The following is a 19208-nucleotide window of genomic DNA, read 5'->3' as shown; positions in this document are numbered from 1 at the left end:
TTGAAGCTGTCTTGGGTCATTTGTTTGAAAGACAGAGTGACACACACACACACAGAGAGAGAGAGAGGTCTTCCATCCACTGGTTCACTCCCCAAGCGGCCCCATCATACAGGGCTGAGCCAGGCCGAAGCCAGGAGCTTCTTCCGGGTCTCCCATGTGGGTGCAGGGCCCCAGCACTCAGGCCGTCTTCTGTGGGGAGCAACTGGGAGCAACTCAGACCAGACTAAGTTACTGGAATTAAGACTTATTCTATGCATCTGCTCTCCCACAATATGGCACTGGGAGAGGAGGAAACAGCTTCTACACAGCTGCCTCCAGTTCAACCAATAAACTGCAGGAGCGTGTGGGTAGCAGAGTTGGGATTGGTGGAAGAGGACTATAAAGGAGGAGAGAGACAACATGCACCAGGAACATCTAAGAGGAACACCTGTGCAGCCCCCTAGAGAGCCGGCCGGCAGTGTGCCACTCCCCCGCGGAAGTGGGGAAAGTGGCAGGGGGAACCGCCCTTCCACGGAGGTGGAAGGGATGGTACCCAACCCGGGAAGAACCAGCAGCAAACCTGGGAAGGGCCAAGCAGACAAAAGAACAACGCAGGGTCCTGTGTCATTCCTCCACGAAGAGGGGGAGCAACATAATGGTGCCGTGACTCGGATATGAAGCCTAGGCAGGGTTTAGTGTCGTTCCTCCACGAAGAGGGGGAGCGACATAATGGTGCCGTGACTCGGATAGGAAACCTAGGAGGGAAGAAACGAGAAGAAGTGGGAAAATACCAGAGAGAGAGACTAGCAAAGAGCCTAGGGAAAAGCCGGACAGAAAAGGTGCCGGAAGAAGCTATCGAAAGCCTAGGCATAGACTTGGATACGGACTGTGGGAAAGAAGTTAGGATTGGACGTTAGGATTGAAAGTGAAAGTGAAACCAAGAAGAAACTTAGACTCGGATGCGGACTATGGCGGGAAAGCTGGGAGAAATCTCTAAGGTCGAAAGCGAAAGTGAAACCTAGAAGAAACTTAGACTCGGACACGGACTGTGGGGAGAGGCCAGGAGAAATGAGAGGGGAATATTGTTGGAAGAAAAGTTAGGAAACATACCGGGTAGAGAAAAATATGTTAGGGAGGATGAAGCCGCGGGGGCAGACCGAGGCGGAGACGTAACCTATGTTGGAATTCTTCAAGTTAGCCCGGGGAACAAAAGGCGAAAAGCTAAAACCAGAGGCAGAGACGCATCAGCTAGGTTGGAATCCGTCAGATTAGCCCGGGGAGCAAAAGACGGGAAGCCAAACCGTAAGGCGGAAACGTAGGCTAGGTTGAATTCGCCAGGTTAGCCTGGGGAACTTAGACTGAATACCGGTGGCGGAAACGTGAGCTAGGCTGTGTGACTCGCGGAAGCCGCTGCATGCAGAGAGAGCGCGCGGGGCACGAACGGGGAGAGCGCACGGGGCGCTAATAGATAGGGAACGTGGGGCTAGCGCGAGGCCGCGAGGCCGTGGTGCAGACGCGAAGGGCGTGGAGACTGCGGAGAGTGCGTGAAGCCGGTAAGCTGCACAGAGCCGGGAAGCCGCCGCAGGGCAAGGTGCCGAGAAGCAGCCTCGGGGCGGGCGCTGGGATGCCGCAGGGATAAGAGAAACAGAAGTTTAGAAGTAAAATGAGAGAAATAGGAATGCTGGCAGATAGAAGTAAAATAGGAGAAATAGGAATGCACGGAGATAGAGAAATAGAGAAAAATAAGGCCTCCCCACAACATGCACGGCAATGAGAGCTTGGATTCGGTCTGCCTGATTAGTAAGATGATAAGCACCTGTGGGCGGCTGCAGGTCACCGAAGACAGGCACGTTATCAACACCAATAAGTCTCCCCACAATACGGCAATGAGAAGGCTCGGATTCGGTTTGCCTGATTGGTAGGGCTTGTAAGCACCTGCAGGCAGTTCTAGCAGAGCAGAGCATGCGCTGCAGGGCACTGAACACAGGCACGCATCAGCGCCTAAAAACCTCCTCACAACATGGCGAAGAGAGGACCCGGATTCGGTTTGCCTGATTGGTAGGGCTTGTAAGCACCTGTGGGCAACTCTAGCAAGCAGAGCAGAGTGTGTGCCGCAGGGCACTGAAGACAGGCGTGTATCAACGCCAAAAATAAAAAGAAAGGGGGATCTGTGGGGAGCAACTGGGAACAACTCGGACTAGACTAAGTTACTGAAATTAAGACTTATTCTATGCATCTGCTCTCCCACAATATGGCGCTGGGAGAGGAGGAAACAGCTTCTACACAGCTGCCTCCAGTTCAACCAATAAACTGCAGGAGCTGATCCTGCTCCTGATTGGAGGAGAGCAGTGTACTCGGCGTGTGGGTAGCAGAGTTGGGATTGGTGGAAGAGGACTATAAAGGAGGAGAGAGACAACATGCACCAGGAACATCTAAGAGGAACACCTGTGCAGCCCCCGAGAGAGCCTGCCGGCGGTGTGCCACTCCCCCGCGGAAGTGGGGAAAGTGGCAGGGGGAACCGCCCTTCCACGGAGGTGGAAGGGACGGTAGCCAACCCGGGAAGAACCAGCAGCAAACCCGGGAAGGGCCAAGCAGACGAAAGAACAATGCAGGGTCCTGTGTCGTTCCTCCACGAAGAGGGGGAGCAACAGTCTTCCGCTGCTTTCCCAGCCATCTGCATGGGAAATGGAGCAGCCGGGACTCGAATTGGTGCCCATGGTGCAAGTGCAACCCATGCCAGCTCCGGGACAGGGAAGGCATGTTTTAGTCTTTTCTTCCTTCTTCTTCTCCTTCTCCCCCTCTCCCTCCTCCTCTTCCTCTCCTTCCCTCTCCCCCTGATTCAAGATTTTATTTATTTGAGAGGTACACTTACAATGAGAGGGAGAGAGAGAGATCTTCCATCTGCTGTATGGCCTCTGCATTACAAAATAAAGCCCTAGATATCCTCAAAAAGAAAAAAAAGAATCCATGTATGGTCTCAGGAGATGACCTATATTATCACTTCTAAATTGTAGCGTCAATTAATTATTTTGTGATAAAAAATAAAACAGCAGAGAGGTGGTCAGCAGGAAGGTGAGTAGTACAAGGGGCTCTTGTGAAGTCTTGTTCTATGTATCACCAGCTCTCTCCAGAAAAGACAACCTGGGCAAAGCACCCAAATATCCATTGCCTTCACCAAGTCCAGCCTACATATTGCATGGGGTGATTGTACCCATCATTAAGAGATTCCAGATAACTCACTTTTTAAAAAGTTTTATTCATTTTGAAAGTCGGAGTTACAGAGAAAGAAGGAGAAACAGAGATCTTCAATTCATGTGTTCACTCCTCAGATGGCTGCAACCAGGAAGGCTGGGCCAGGGGAAAGCTGGGGGCTCATCCAGGTCTCCCACCTGAGGGACAGGGGCCAAACACTTGGGCATCTTCTGCTGCTCTTCCCATTATCAGGGAGCTGGACTGAAAGAGAGGCAGCCATAAACAAACTGGCACTTAACATGGAATGCCAGCATTGCAGGTGGCAGGCTTACCCACTATGCCACAATGTGGCCCCAGTACTCACTGTTTACATCTCATGATTAACAAGCACCTGATTCCACTGTGTTTGCAGGAAAGCGAGGGCGGGAATGAAGTAGTCACCAGGGTTTCACTGTGGATAGGATTGTTGGAAATGCTGGAAGCAAGAGAAAACCACACATCACACACTCAAGGTCAAGCAGAGGAGGGAGGGTAATAATCCAAAGAATGGATTCTAAAATAGACTAAAAAATAATAAAAGGACTAGAAATGGAGAGTATACTCATTATAGAGCCATGACAAGAATTCTGGTATAAGTAAATCTGGGAGAGAAATGAGCAAGTATAATCATGGACTTGGAAAAATGTTCTACTTGTGGCGGATGGTGTCTGAAGCTGGCTTTCAAGTATGCTTTGTATCTGAATGTGTGAAAATTACGCAGGAATCTGGTCATGAAGCACCAAGAGGGCCTAACTTAAGGTGTTTCTGTTGTGTTCTGAAAGACGTGAGGGACACCTGTAGGGTTTTACTTTCTTAACTGGCACTGTTACATTATAGAAGGTGCTTAAACAGAAACTAAATGAACAAAACTAAGATTTTTTTTTTTTGCGTTTCTTCCTTTATTTAAAAAAAATCATCCGGGGGCACGTGAGCAGCCTCCCGTGGCAGGGGTCGTGGGGCGAGGTGGGGGCGGGGGCTCGGCTATGTACAGGTGGGCACCGCTCTTGGTCTGGCCGCAGCCTCGGCCCGCACCCGGCCCTGGGGTCAAAGGTGCCACCCTGGGCATGGGCTATGTGGCCATGGCCACGGCCATGACCATGGCCACGGCAGCCATGGCCAGCCTCCGCCTGGGGGCTCTGGGTGACCAAGGGTGCCCTCCTGGAGGGGCCCCATGCTAGGTATAGAAGACCTCGGGGCTCAGGGGGCCGAGGCCCACCTGCCCACCCTGGGCGGGGTCCCCGCAGCCAGCACCACTAGATGTAGATAACCTTGGGGCCCAGGGAGCTTGGGGGCACTGTGCTAGGTGCAGACGACCTCGGGGCCCAGGGGGCTCTGGGGACCGAGGCTGCCTCCCCACTTCGCGGGCCCTGCTAGGTGTAGAAGATGAACTCGGGGATCTGGCCATCCTCCACCGAGGTGCCGCAAAACTAAGTTTTATATCTGCAAATGCACAGGAGTTTTTTTCAGTCTGGAGGCTGGGGTTCAAGGCCAAGGCTCCAGCGGACTCTGAGGAGGGCGCAGCCATGTCCTCTCCCCCGTGAGTCCCACCACTTATCACCTCACAGTCCCACCCCCTGGGGGGTGAGGGCTTCAACCTGACACTGGGTGTCAGCCCAGTGCCTCCCCTGCCAGATGAGCCAAGGGTACTTGCCCCCTGGGGTGGGAGGGGCCAGGCAGGTCGGGTGTCTGCACCCCAGCAGCCAAGCTCTGATGGCCTCCCATCAGGGAGGGCAGGGCACCGGGTGGGGAGGACAAGGGCAGAGGCACGGCTGCCCAGCCCCTCGGCACCTGCCCTCACCTCACTGCCTGGGCACTGACCAGAACCTGGCCCCATCCCTGGCTCCTCGCACCGTTAGGCCATTTTTGTGGAGCCCACGAGCACATGGTGGACACAGAAGGATGACCGTGGACACTGGAGGAGAAACTTGGTGAAAACAGTGCCCCAGGAAACTTCGCCAAGGCCTCCTGGGAGCTTCTGAGTGGGGAGGCAGAGAGGAGAGAGGCGGTGGAGCTCCCCCACCACTGTGGACTCCCAGTCCCCTCATCCTCACAGTGGGAGGCACTGTCCCTGTAGTCCCTGTCCTTGCGGTCAGAGCCCAGCAGGTACTGGGGTGCTGGGAGGGCCCATAGGGGATGGGGGTGGAGCTGCTGACCCTGGGGGCCACTTCTGCTGCTTGGGGTGGGACAGGTGCCTACCAGGAGGTGAGCGGCGGGGGCGCTGTGGCTCACGCCCAAGGGAAGAGCAGGCAGAGACTGGGGCAGGTGGCCCAGGAGGGGGTTTGGGGTCTGGTCTGCCAGCACCTCTCATGCATGCTGCAGCATGGGCAGAGACAGGGCATGGCTGGGCTCCCCCGCCTGCCTGGGAGGGGTCTCCATGCTCCTTGGCAGGAAGCAAGAGCCTGCCTGGATGGTTAGTCCCCAGCTGTCTCCAGATCCAGGGAAGTACCAAGCAGGGTCCCCTCAGGATTTGCAGGCTCACTGGGACCCCCATGGCCTGAGACAGGGAGCAGTACCGTGAGTGACTTCCAGGAAAGCACTCAGCAGCAGCCCTCAGACTCAGGCCAGGGCAAAGGTGGGAGGCAGCTTCGGACCCAAAGAGGGGCTTCCAGGCACAGCGTGAGGGCGTGGCCTGGTCCTGTGCAGCCAGGGGGAGACCTGGGCTGCTGCTTCAGCCTCCCAGCTCTAGGTGCGCACCAGAGTCCCCAGCCTCAGGACGACCCTCCCAGGAAGCTGTCCCTTTACTCCCAGGGTCAAAAAGACGGAGGCTGCTCATTCCACTGGGACCCACCCTGGCGCCGGGCACCTCCTGATCTGGGGCGCTGCACGGGCGATACCCCGAGGCTGAAGATGATGGGCTCCCGTGGCTGGGTCAGTGCAGTCGGCAGCCCGAGTCCACCCCTCTCTGGGCTCTGGCCTTCAGCTGCTTCAGGCCGCGGTGGCCGGGGTCCACCAGGAGATCTCTCTGGGCTGCTGTCCAGGCTTCTACGTGGCGTTGCTGCTCCAGGCAGCGCTGCCCTTGGTGCAAGAACGGGCGGACGGTGGGGGTCCGGCACGACTGCCCTCACAGGCTGCTCTGGGCAGGGGCAGGTCCCAGCGTGAGGGCCTGGCTGAAGGGCGCAGCGGCCCCCACCTCGTCCCCCAGGCTCAGCAGCAGGCGGCCCTGGGAGCAGAGGTCCTCCGCCCACCGCGGGAGGTCCCCATCGCCTGCACCCTCCTAGAGCAGTTGGTCCAGGTCCCTGAGGGCTAGGTTGCATTCCCGCAGCTGGGCCAGGCAGGTGGCACGCAGGCGCAGGTGGCAGGTGCCCCCACCACCGGCCAGCACGGCCAGGGAGCAGAAGCCCAGCGCCTGCGGAGGCCCCCTGTGTCCAGGAGGGCATTGGCTTCCTGGGCAGCGGCCTGCACAGAGGAAGGAGGGAAGGAGGGAGGGAGGGAGGGAGGGAGCCTGGGTAGGCCCAGCCCGCTCCCAGCGCCGCCCACCTCTGGGGCCCCCTCCCCGTGCTCCCTGCCATCCCAGCTGGCTCTGCAGCCCCTTCCACTGGCCCTGCACAGGCTGTCCCCGCCCCCTGGACAGCGGCCCACCGGCCTCCGCGACCCAAAACCAGGAAGGCAGCGAACCAACCGAGTGACAAGCAGGCTGCTGACCAGGCCTCGGCGCTTCCCCCAGTCCCGCCCCCCCCCCCCCCCCCGCACCCTCCGGACGGCAGGACCGGCGGGTTGTGCGCAGCTCCGGGGCCATGCCGCCGGCGCCTTCCTTTCCCGGGCCGAGCTGAAGCCCCCTCGGTCACCCTCCTGGGCTCATGGAACTCCGGGGAGAGCCTGTACAGACACCCCGCCCAAGACTGCGGCCCGGCCCGGAGGGCGTGCTCAGGCCCCACACAGCTGGGCTGGGTGGGCAGCGGGAGGAGCGCGCAGACCGAGTGGGGGGACCGGCCGCCAGCCACCGGAAGTGTGGAACGGCTACTTCCGGTTCTGCTCGCGTCTCTCAGCAGCCTCTTGGACTCCAAAGGCAAGTCCGCAGCTTCTCAAGGATGCTGCCTTAGCCCCGCCTCCGACCCAGAGGCCCTGCCCAGTTCCTCCTAGAGCCTAGGGATTCCTGCCCAGGTGCTTATGAGAATTCTGAGAACCCGCCCCCAAGCCCAGAGGCCCCCCCCCAGCATGCCCCCTAAGTCGAGAGGCCCCGCCCAGCTCCCCCGGGAGCTCAGACCCCGCCCAGCCCCATCTGAGGCCCCAGAGGCCCCGCCCAGCCCCGCCTGTAGCACCAGAGACCCCACCCAGCCCCCAGCGAGCTCAGAGGCCCCGCCCGCCCCCACCTTGGAGCCGAGACCACCGCGCATGCCCTCGGTCCCGGGCTCCGGTACCCATCCCACCATGGGGCGCTGTCGGTTGAGGCCGCGGGATCCCCTGGCACGCGCAGGCCTGGGAGAAGCTGTGGCGACGCCCTGCGCGAGGCGGACTTGATGCAGGACGGGCTCCAGGGGTCTCCCCTCCACCCCCCGGAGGCTTATGCCCCCTGCGAGCGAGCCCAGAGGCCCGTGGCCCTCGCGGCTGGCGGCCTGAGACCCGGGCCCTGCCAGTGATGCTGCTCTCGCCCACCTCACATGAGATGCGCACCCCGCGGGCACACCTGGGCGAGGCTTTACGGCTCGGAGGCCTCTAGCAGCCGTAGCAGGATGCCCAGGTCCATGGCGTCCGGCTAGGCCAGGACCTGCAGATCCAGGGCCGCGGCCCGCACGTCTCCCTGCTTCAGCCTGGGCAGGCCCCGCTGGGCCTGGCCGACGCGGACGCCAGAGCAGAGCGCAGGGCCCCTGCAGATGGGCACCGGCTGCCTGGAAGCTGCCTGTGGGGGTGGGAGGCGGTGTGTGGGCGTGGGCGAGGGGCTGCAGGCAGAGGCACTAAGATTCACCTGCTGCACAGCCCCTGCCTCTCCCCCATGGTCACAGCAAGGGGTCGTCCCCCACCAGCCCCAGCAGAACCGGAAATGGGGACCCAGCTCTCAGGACATTGCTGGCACAGCACCAGGGAGATGTGGGGCAAGGCCACCCAGGCGGAGCCAGGCCTCCGTGGGGCGTAGAGTGGGGTCAGTGGTCATGGCTGGGGCCTCTGAAGTCACTGCCGTCCAGGGTCGCTTTCCCTGCTGATCAGGTCAGAGGGTGGGGCAGGCCAGGCATTCCCAGTGCCATGAGGGCGTTGGCCAGCAGCAGGTGCCCACTGGGCTGCGCGCCGTCAATCTGGACCACTGCCTCCCCAGCGGCCAGGAGGCCCTGGGTGTCGTCCTCCCGGAGGGGCCGGCTCAGCAAGGCCCAGCAGTGAGCGTGCAGGCCCTGCACAAGGAGGTCCTGGGCATCGCGCCTCAGAGAGCGGAGCTCAGGGACCACAGTGGCCAGGTCCAGCTTCAGGGCAGACACGATGTCAGCCACGGCTTCCTGGAAGGGAGGTGGGCGGGGTGGGGCTCCGTCTGGAGGGGCTGCCCTGCCTGCCCCACCCTGCCCTGCCTGCCCTCCCCCCCCACCACGACAATGAACCCCATTACCCCCCACCCCTTTTCTGCTGGGCACCAGAGGGGATCTCTCGCTGGCCTCTGTCCTGAAGTGAGCTGCCCAGAGCTCCTGAATAAGGCTGGACACAGCCCCCAGAGCACACCCTCCCATCACCTGTGCCCGCCCCTCCCAGTGAGGGCAGCCTGCCAGCCTGGGACTCGTCCTCGTGCCTGGGCCACTGGGGACTGTGCCCTGAGGGTTCGGGAGTCAGGATCCTGCCCTGCACAGCCCAGGAGGCAGCCAGGGGTGAGGGTGCCTGGGCCACGACCCATGTCTCCACTGCCCGAGCTGACGTGAGGAGTGGTTCTCCTTGTGCAGCTGACCTTGCCTCCCACTCCTGGGGTGACTTCCAGCCCGGCTGGATCTGCTCTGTGGGTGTTTGGCTGAGTGTGCACCCACGTTTACAAGGGGTCTTGCATGAGGGCTTCAGCAGTCCGTGAAAACACATGTTATGCGGAGTCTAGGTGAGCTTTGCTTTCTTTGGCCTTTGTGCTGTTTCCCACTGGCTTTCTGAAGGGGGCACCTGCCTTGCTCTGGGGTCAGGGTCTCTCCCTCCTCTGTGGGTCTGTCTAAACATAGGTGCTTCACCGGAAAATCTGCCAGGCACAGAGCCTTTCGTGGTCGGGAGTCTGACGCCCCAGACGGGGCCCTGGTCTGCTGCTGGTCAGCTTGGGGGGGCCGACCAGCCGTGTCCCTTCCCCACCAGTTTCACCAGGAAGGACTCACTCAGTCCCCCCCCCCCTGCAGGGGTCTCTGTCAGACCAGGGGGTACCAGCAAGGCCCACCAGGAACCACTGGCAGGCAGGCCCCTGGCCCATACCCCCCATCCCCTGTGGGAAGGGTCTCACCCCCCAGGGCTGTGCCCCTGTGCCCGGAGCTCAGCCAGGAGGGGAGGCCAGGTACCCACCACTCGGTCACTGTCCCTAGGTGGACTTGGGTGTGGGGATAGAGTTGGGAAAGGGGCCTGACTGCCCGCAGGCTGAGGGGGCTGGGATGGACGCCTGGTTGGTGCCCAGCTGCTGCAGACGTGTCTTGGGCGTTGCAAGTTCACCTGCGTGGCCAGGGCCTGTGTGCAAGGTGCCCCCACCCAAGATGCTCCCGGGGCGCACACACCTGAGACCAGCCCTGTCCTCGGACCTCCCATCCTTGACCTGCAGCTCGGCAAAGACCCCACCCCCACCCCCTCATGCACCTGCCACGGGATGGGCCTCTCGGGCAGGGGGCCGGCCCCTACCTGCAAAGATGGCCAGAGATAGGTGATGGCATCCCTGGTGCGGGCCCTGCTGTCGGCTGCGCCTGGCCGTGCCCGCAGGATGGCCAGGGCCCAAGTGTGGCAGTGGCCCCGGAGCAGCTACAGGTCCTCGGGGCAGAAGACATCCAAGGTGGGCTGGAGGCAGGCAGTGTCCCTGGCCTGGATGAGTCTCTTCACCAGCTGCAGGGGGAGCCGGTCATTGGCGCCCCTCAGGCACAGCTGCTCGGTCCTCCCCGTGCTCCTGAGACTCTGGGGGTGCTCCCAACTCGCCCCTGGATTGGAGCCCAAAAAGTGCAGGGTGTGGCCCTGCTATGCCCTCATGAGGCTGGGGTGGGGGTCTCAGGGTCACCAGGCTCCCACACACAGGTGAACGCCTTGCGGGCCAGAGTGTAGGGAGGGGCTTCCAGATCCTCAAGTTCAGAGCCAAGAACAGAGCAGGAAGGCTCAGGGAGGACAGAACCCCACCTCATGAGGCGGTCCCTAAGGAGACCCCCTGCTGCCACCTGCTGGCCGCTCATGCGCGCTCCAGTGCCTTGGCCAGCAGCTCTTGTTCCAGAACGCGGTTGCCCCCAGGGCTAGGGGGATGCTGGGGAAGGCAGGGGTGACAGAGGTGTGGACAGGACCCTTGGCCGGTCCTCCCCAGCCTGAAGTCTCCCTGCTCCGCACATAACCTGCTTCCAAGAGCGAGGCCCCTGGAGCATGCACACAGGTGTGGGTGGGTCTCACTGGGGAGCAAAGCGGTCACAGGGCCAGGCAGGCAAGGCCCCGAGGGCCAGGATTCTCCCTTGACCGCCAGGGGACACCTGCCCAGGCTGTGTCCTGGACAGCCTGCGAGGCAGAGCTCAGAAGACGGGGTCGGAAGTCGGAGCCCCTGCCCAGGCTCCTCACCTGGTGGCGTTGAAGGAGAAGCTCCTGCGCAGCTGCACCAGTGCCAGCCGCACCAGCACCGTGGCCGTAGTCGGTCCCTGCATCAGGGCCACCTGCAGGGCCCGTGAGCATCATCCAGGTGGCCCAGGTGGTACAGGGCATCGGCAGCCAGCAGGTGTGCAGCCTTGTCCTCCATGTCCAGCTCCATTAGCAGCGAGGCCAGCTGGTACACACCACGGGCATCCCTGCAGGAAGGAGCCATGCACCTCTCACCCATGCAGGTGGGGGGTGCGCAGGCGTCCCTGTGCACCTGGCCTGGGCTGCCCTTCCAGTCAGGCTGTAAAGACACTGGGCTCCCAGAGGGACCCTCACGGGCTGCGCCCACCCCAGGGCCCTGGCTGCCCTTCCTGGTGGCTGACCCTGGGCCCTAGCCTCTGGCTCCAGCCTCCTGCCACCCCGTGGGTGGGCATTCTTCAGACAGCAGGCCTGGGGGTGGGCAGAGGGTCAGCAGGAGGGCTGACCCTGAGCAGACTCTGCCTCAGTTCTCTGTTCTGCAGAAGCAGGCACGAGCCTTTTGGCCCTGTGGGCTCAGGGGTGCCAGTCGGGGGCAGACTGGATGACGGTGACACTTCCCAGAGAGAACGGAGGGAGTCCCTGGTCCTGAGGGTTTCTCCTCCCCAGAGGATCCAGCAGGGGACTGCAGGACCTGTGTGTGTGCTGTCACCGCTGCCCCCTGCCCGCTGAAGCACCTCCCCCACACCTCCCCCCAACTGAGGAGAACGAATGGCAGCAGCTGGAGGTTCACCTGTTGGGTCCTTAAGTCTATCAAATGGGGGGAGGGGCTTCCGAAGTCAGGGGCCATGCAGGGGAGCTGCTCCCTGACCCAGCACCCCCAGGGCCATCTCCATGGTGAGGGGAGGGGGGATGCCACCTAGAGGCCTTGGAACTAAGAGCAAAACATCTGGGGCTGTGGGGTGGGAGCAGGTGCACGCCTGATACACACCTGGCACAGCCAAGCTCAGCGCTGTGACCGGTATGGCAGGTGCACAGAGAAAGGACCAGAAGGAAATGGAACAGGGGCTGAATGGTGCTGTTGTCTCTGTGTCTGGCGGAGGGGTGTGTCCAACCCAGAGCCCAAGGTGACCCCTGGGCCCGGGAGCTCGCCCAGAACAGGAAAAAACACAGCTGCAGCCTTGCAGGACCAGACAGGAACAGCAGCTCTGGCGCGCGCGCGGTGGTACTCACCCCTCCGGGCCGCGCCGCCTGGCCCAGCAGCCTCGCTTCCGCAGCCCAGCAGGGGCGGGCGCTGCAGCATCAGGCGGCCCTCCTCCAGCAGCACGATCAGCAGCAGCCTGCGCTGGTTCCAGGGCACGAAGGCCTTGGCGGCCAACAGCGCTTCCTCTGGCCAAAGCCCGCACGCGGTGACATAGTCCAATGTGCCCAGCAAGGTGCTGCTGGCCAGCACCTGCAGCAGCCCGCGGCCACACAGCGCGCACGCAGCCGCCAAGGTGCGGCGCCCCCTGCTCCACCACCTCCTGGAAGTCTTCCCGGGCGCCCCGCGAGTCCCTGCCATGCAGCACGCAAAAGCCTCGCAGCGCCAGCAGTGGTGCGCGCTCCCCGGCGCGGACCTTGGTGGCATCCCCAGGGCCAGCGGGCCGCAGCAGGCCCTCGCACAGAGCCCGGACGCCCGCCACGTACCCGGCCAGCAGCAGGCATTCGGCCAGGTGGGTTCCCAGCGCAGGCTGGGCCCCGGTTAGTGCCACGCGGAGCAGGATTCAGAGCGCCCAAGTCACCTGTGCCAGCAGCTCGCGATCCGCATCTTCGCGGAGCTCGGGGCGGCTCCGCACGGCCTCCTGGAAGAGGGCGAAGCCCAGGTCCGCGGCCTCCTGGGCCTGGGCCCGGACGCGCTCCTGGTCCCGGACGGACAGCACGGCCTGGAACTGCCAGCGTGCGGCGGAGGGGCTTTCGCCGCAGGCGTCGTGCAGATCCCGCAGCATATCCTCCGCGAGGCTGTCCAGGAAGAAGGCGGCGAGCGTGACCAGCAGGGTGGCCAGGCGCTCACCTAGGGAATAGACCGGCGTTGGGGACCCCCTGAGAGGTGGCGCCCGAGGCCTCTCGCCCTGCCCAGGGACTTTGGACCCCTTGCGGTTACTTTCACTCTGGCGCCCAGCAGTCCAGGACTTGGGGCCGCGAGGACACGGGGGTCTTGAAGCCCCTCAGGGACAGAGCAGGGTGGGAAGCAGACCCCATAACCAGCTTGGGATGGGCGGCGCTGCCCCCAGCACCGCTGTGTCCGCCTCACCCCAGAGCCCAAGTGGAGCTGGAGCTGGAGCTTCCTCGCCCCCTGGCGGTCATTGAGGGAATTGGAGCACTGGGGTCTCTGCTAGGCGGACCGGCCCTGGCTCTGCGCCTGGAGGGGCCTTGGGTTTCCTGCCTGCTGGGGGCCACCTGGAGACCCCAGGCGTCCGTGCCTCTCTGGACTGGATCTCCCTGTCAGGCCAGGGGGGAGGAAGAGGCAGCAGTGCCGCTGCCGGGCCGTGGGACCTTTCCTGGGTCCCCTCACCTGTGGCCTCTTCGGCCGAGGCCCAGAAATGCCAGTGGTCGGCACACATGGGCCTGTGAGGACCCAGTGGGTCAGGCCGGGCCTGGTGCGCCACGAACATCCCCGACATGTGCGTGCACGGAGCTGTGTGAGGGGGAAGGCAGCGCAGCAGGCCCAGGGCCAGGAGGAGCCCAAGGTTCTGTCTCCCCCAGCCGTACTCCATGGGGGGCCCTGAGTGCTCAGGAGAGCTCCCGGCCCAGCCCGCTTGTCCGACCCTGTGCCCAGCGTTCCTCCCAGGTCCTGCAGGCTCTCAGCGCTTCCTTCACCCCAGCAGCAGCGGCAGCAGCGGCAATCCTCTACGCCCAGACCCCTTGGCGTGCAGGAGGCCCAGGAGGCACACACGCGTGCACCCAGCTGCCGCTGTCCCTGCGTCACGGTGGCCAGAGCCCAGTGTGAAATCAACCCTGAGACCACCACCGCCACCAAGAGGCCCCGGCCTCATGCCAGCAGCCGCGAGCCCCTCTTGTTGGTCGCTGCTGCACAGAGCAAGACCGGCCCGGAGCTTTACAAGTGTTCACGGATCCTGGGGAGTGGCATCCAAGGAGACCCCGGTGGTCTGGGGTGTAGAGTTTCTTACCCCTGTCCTTCTGAGAGTCTGGTCACACACCTGGGGCTTCCTGCTGTGGCTCAGGAGTCACAGGTCACACACCTGGGGCGTCCTGGTATGGCCCGGGTCACAGGTCACAGGTCACATACCTGGGGTGTCCTGGTGTGGCCCGGGGGCTGCACCTCAATTCTCACTCCGTCCTCACGTCCACTGACTCTTCTGCTGCTTCTGATGTGTTTCAGATCTAGAATTTCCGTGGCTCTCTGTGCAATGTCTGCTGAGAGCGCATCAGCTCGGTCATGGTGACTGAGGTCCTGAATATACTGGAATGTATTAGAATGTACTAGAATGTAGTGGAATGTAGTGGAATGTGCTGGAATGTGCTGGAATGTGCTGGAATGCGCCCTCTGAGTCATTTGCTGGCACAGCTTCAGCATCTGGATGACTTCAGCGTCCATCGCCTCGTTTCCTCCTGGCTGGGGCTCAGCGTTCAGTGCCCATTTCCGTGCAGCCTGGTAATTTCTGTTTTCTGTTCCTGCTTTGTAGACTCCGTGTTCAGCTGTGTTCCTCCAAGCAGCTGCCTGGGTTCCAGTGAGGAGCTGAGTTGGGCCCACGTCCAACACACGCCCCTTCCTCCCTGCTCCAAGCTGCTCTTCTCAGCGCTGCATCTCCAGGCCCTGAGCCGCCCGGAGTGTGCCATTGTGTGGTCAGCCGTGTGTGCCATTGCACGGTCAGCCATATGAGCTGTTGCGTGGTCAGCCGTGACGCCCAGATTCTGGGTCTCGAACCCTCAGCCGCCTCCTCTTCAGCATCTTCCTTCTGACTTCATTGCCCTGACCTCTGTCCTGTGACATCTTGAGCCACTGAAGTGACAGCTTTCCATTGTGCCACGCCCATAGATCAACAGGTCCCTGGGGCAGAGCACTGCTGGGACACCAGCTTCACCTCCCATGCCCTGGCTGCCAAGGGCAAACTTTGTTCCTGCCTGCATGCGCCCACCGTCCAGCGCCCGTGCCCACCATCCAGCACCCATGCTCCCCGTCCAGCACCCACGCTCCCCATCCAGCACCTGTGCCCACCCTCCAGTGCCCATGCCCACCATCTAGTTCTCACGGTCACTGCCGTCCAGGGCGCTGCCATCGCTCTGTCTGTGGGGAGCAGCCCGGACTGGACTAAGTTACTGGAATTAAGACTTATTCTATGCATCTGCTCTCCCACAATATGGCGCTGGGAGAGAAGTAAACAGCTTCCGCACAGCTGCCTCCAGTTCAGCTAATAAACTGTAGGACTTGCTCCTGATTGGAGAGCAGCGTACTCGGCGTGTGGGCAGCCGAGTTAGGATTGGCGGAGGAGGACTATAAAGGAGGAGAGAGACGGCATGCATCAGGAACATCTATGAGGAACATCTAAGGGGAACACCTGTGCAGCCCCCAGAGAGCCGGCCGGCGGTGTGCCGCTCCCCTGCGGAAGTGGGGAATGTGGCCAGGGGGAACTGCCCTTCCACGGAGGTGGAAGGGATAGTAGCCAACCCAGGAAGAACCAGCAGCAAACCCGGGGAGGGCCGAGCAGACGAAAGAACAGCGCAGGGTCCTGTGTCATTCCTCCAGGAAGAGGGGGAGCGACATAATGGTGCCGTGACTCGGATAGGAAACCTAGGACGGATAGGAAACCTAGGACAGATAGGAAACTTAGGAGGGAAGAAACGGGAAGAACTGGGAAAATACCGGAGAGAGAGACTAGCAAACAGCCTAGGGAAAAGCCGGACGAAAAGGGTGCCGGAAGAAGCTATTGAAAGCCTAGGCATAGACTCGGATACGGACTACGGGGGGAAGCTGGGAGAAATCTCTAAGGTCGAAAGCGAAAGTGAAAGCTAGAACAAACAGACTCGGACGCGGACTGTGGGGAGAGGCCAGGAGAAATGAGGGAGGAGTATTGTTGGAGGAAAGCTTGGGGAAACATACCGGGTAGAGAAAAATGTTAGGGAAATTGAAGCCGCGGGGGGCAGGCCAAGGCGGAAACGAAAGCCACTTTGGGATTCTCAAGTTAGCCCGGGAATGGGGGGCGAAAAGTTGAAACCAGAAGCTGAAACGTAAGCCAGATTGGGATCCGTCTGATTAGCCCGGGGAGCAAAGGATGGGAAGCCAAACCGTGGGGCGGAGACGTAAGCTGGGTTGAATTCGCCAGGCTAGCCTGGGGAACTTAGATTGAATGCTAGTGGCGGACACGTAAGCTACGCTGTGTGACTCGCGGAGGCTGCCGTGCGCAGAGAGAGCGTGCGGGGCACAAGTAGATAGGGAACGGGGCTGGCGCGAGGCCGTGGTGCAGACGCGAAGGGCGTGGAGACCGCGGAGCGCGCGAAGCCAAGCCGCGCAAAGCCGGGAAGCCGCGCAGATGAGAGAGGTGCGGGCTGAAGCGGCTCAGAGCCGGGAAGCAGCCTCGGGGCGGGTGCCGAGAAGCAGCCTCGGGGCGGGCACCGGAAAGCCACAGGGATAAGAGAAACAGAAGCTTAGAAGTAAAATGAGAGAAATGGGAATGTTGGCAGACAGAAGTAAAATGGGAGAAATAGGAATGCCCGGAGATAGAGAAAGAGAAATAGAAAGGCCTCCCTACAACACTGCAATGTGAGAGCTTGGATTCGGTCTGCCTGATTAAGTGAGGCGATGAGCACCTGCGGCGGCTAGCAGCTTATGCGCCGCAGGTCACCGAAGACAGGCACGAATTAACATCAGTAAGGCCTCCCCACAATACAACAATTAGGAGGCTTGGATTCGGTCTGCCTGATTAAGGCGGTAAGCACCAGCAAGCAGCTCGACCAGAGTATGAGCTGCAGGTCACCGAAGATAGGCACGAACCAACACTAATAAGTCTCCCCCACAATACGGCAATGAGAAAGCTTGGATTCGGTCTGCCTGATTAAGGCAGTAAGCACCAGCAGGCGGCTCGACCAAAGTATGAGCCGCAGGTCACCGAACACAGGCACGCATCAGCACCTAAAAACCTCCTCACAACATGGCGAAGAGAGGACCCGGATTCGGTTTGCCTGATTGATAGGACTTGTAAGAACCTGTGGCAACTCTAGCAAGTAGAGCAGAGTGTGTGCCGCGGGACACCGAAGACAGGCGCGTATCAACGCCAAAAATAAAAAGAAAGGGGGATCTGTGGGGAGCAGCCCGGACTGGACTAAGTTACTGGAATTAAGACTTATTCTATGCATCTGCTCTCCCACAATATGGCGCTGGGAGAGAAGTAAACAGCTTCCGCACAGCTGCCTCCAGTTCAGCTAATAAACTGTAGGACTTGCTCCTGATTGGAGAGCAGCGTACTCGGCGTGTGGGCAGCCGAGTTAGGATTGGCGGAGGAGGACTATAAAGGAGGAGAGAGACGGCATGCATCAGGAACATTTATGAGGAACATCTAAGGGGAACACCTGTGCAGCCCCCAGAGAGCCGGCCGGCGGTGTGCCGCTCCCCTGCAGAAGTGGGGAATGTGGCCAGGGGGAACTGCCCTTCCACGGAGGTGGAAGGGATAGTAGCCAACCCAGGAAGAACCAGCAGCAAACCCGGGGAGGGCCGAGCAGACGAAAGAACAGCGCAGGGTCCTGTGTCATTCCTCCAGGAAGAGGGGGAGCGACACTGTCCAGGCCCCACACGCGTCATCTGTGGGACGCGTGGCTGGGCCGAGCGGTTCCCCGATTCACGGACGTCAGTCCTTCTCTTGTTAGATTAAAAACGCTGATAATCCGAGGCTCTGTAAATGCTGCCCCATTATTGTTTTAATTTTCATTTTCCTGATTACCAGTGGGTCTCATTTATTAAAATTATTTCTTTTCCAATCTGGCGAGGAGAGAGAAAGTGGATTCTCATTACTTTAATGTGCGTGCGCCTTGTGGCTCAGAGCTGGCTGCTTTCCCGGGTGCTGCTCACCATCTGTGTGCTTTCTCTGGAAGTGCTCTCACCAGCGCTCACCCTGGACGTCTCCTTACTGGGGCGCAGGGTTCTGCAGACGCCTGCCGGGCTCCTCTTTGCCTGGCGTGTATTTGGCAAATATTGTTCTGTGTTTTTAGATCCTTTGCCCTTTGTTTTTACACTTATAGAAAAAAAGAAGTTTAAGACTTTAATTCATAAAATATCCAGTTTGCCTTTGTTCTTTGCACTTTTGTAAAGCTCTTCTGGACCCAGAGGTCACGATGGGGTTCTGGAATTTTCTTTCAGGAACTGCGAGGTAAGGCGGGCGTTCGGCACAGAGGTGAAGCTGGTGCTGGGGCCACCCAGTGTGCACTGAGGGCCTGGCTTGAATCCTACCCACTCTGCTTCCCTCCCAGCTTCCTGCACAGGGGCCCTGGGGGGCAGCAGGTGATGGCTGGGTTCCTGGTGCCCACGTGGCAGACCCCGAGGGAGTTCCTGGCTCCTGACTCCAGCCTGGCCCAGCCTGGGCATCGTGTGTTGGGAGGGAACCAGCAGGTGGAAGATCTCTCCCTGTTGGTTTCTGCCTCTTTGCCTTTCGAGTAAAATGTGGCAAAAGTGAGATGCGGTGCCATGGAACTGTTCTAGAATCCACCTGGAAGGTCGTCGGTGGGGAGTGTGGCTGGGGGTCGGCAGGCCAATGTCAGTGTGGTACTGTGGGCCCGTTTCTGCATCTCTGGCCTGCTTTCTTGCTTTTCTGTCCAAGCCAGAGGTCGTAGCCCCATGTCTGTTAGCCACTGGTAGAAGGCTCCCCCCACTTCCGTCCTTACTGCCCTTTGCCCTGTATTATAATGCAGATCTAAGGAGGGCATTGAGCATTCATCCTTTAGGCAGTCCTTTAGGCTGGGCCAGGCTGAAGCCGCTGTTAACAATGTAGCGAGTTGCATTCTTTTTTTTTTTTTAAGATTTATTTATTTATTTATTTATTTATTTTGACAGGCAGAGTGGACAGTGAGAGAGAGACAGAAAGGTTTTCCTTTGTTGTTGGTTCACCCTCCAATGGCCGGCACAGCTGGCGTGCTGCGGCCAGTGCACCAAGCCAGGAGCCAGGTGCTTCTCCTGGTCTCCCATGGGGTGCAGGGCCCAAGCACTTGGGCCATCCTCCACTGCACTCCCTGGCCACAGCAGAGAGCTGGCCTGGAAGAGGGACAACCAGGACAGAATCCAGTGCCCCGACCGGGACTAGAATCCAGTGTGCCAGCGCCGCAAGGTGGAGGATTAGCCTAGTGAG

The 19208-nt window shown here is 60.6% G+C and overlaps 1 protein-coding gene across 1 annotated transcript; it reads right to left on the bottom strand.

The window, feature by feature from the left end:
• Nucleotides 1–1763: 1763 nt before the first annotated feature.
• On the bottom strand, nucleotides 1764–13538 carry LOC138850336 (uncharacterized). Its single transcript, XM_070076760.1, is given in 12 exon segments — nucleotides 1764–3432; nucleotides 3563–3646; nucleotides 5999–6567; nucleotides 6570–6606; nucleotides 7482–7763; nucleotides 7916–8047; nucleotides 8388–8633; nucleotides 10217–10271; nucleotides 10980–11111; nucleotides 11898–12356; nucleotides 12358–13081; nucleotides 13430–13538. Coding segments are annotated over 10 exon segments (2664 nt in total). The 3' UTR covers nucleotides 1764–3432; nucleotides 3563–3646; nucleotides 5999–6079.
• Between the last annotated feature and the right edge of the window lie 5670 nt (nucleotides 13539–19208).

Source organism: Oryctolagus cuniculus, chromosome 7 (genome assembly GCF_964237555.1).
Source record: "Oryctolagus cuniculus chromosome 7, mOryCun1.1, whole genome shotgun sequence".
Classification (NCBI taxonomy): Eukaryota; Metazoa; Chordata; class Mammalia; order Lagomorpha; family Leporidae; genus Oryctolagus; species Oryctolagus cuniculus.
Note: the sequence above shows the minus strand (reverse complement) of the source record. Positions and strands in the feature narration are given on the sequence as shown.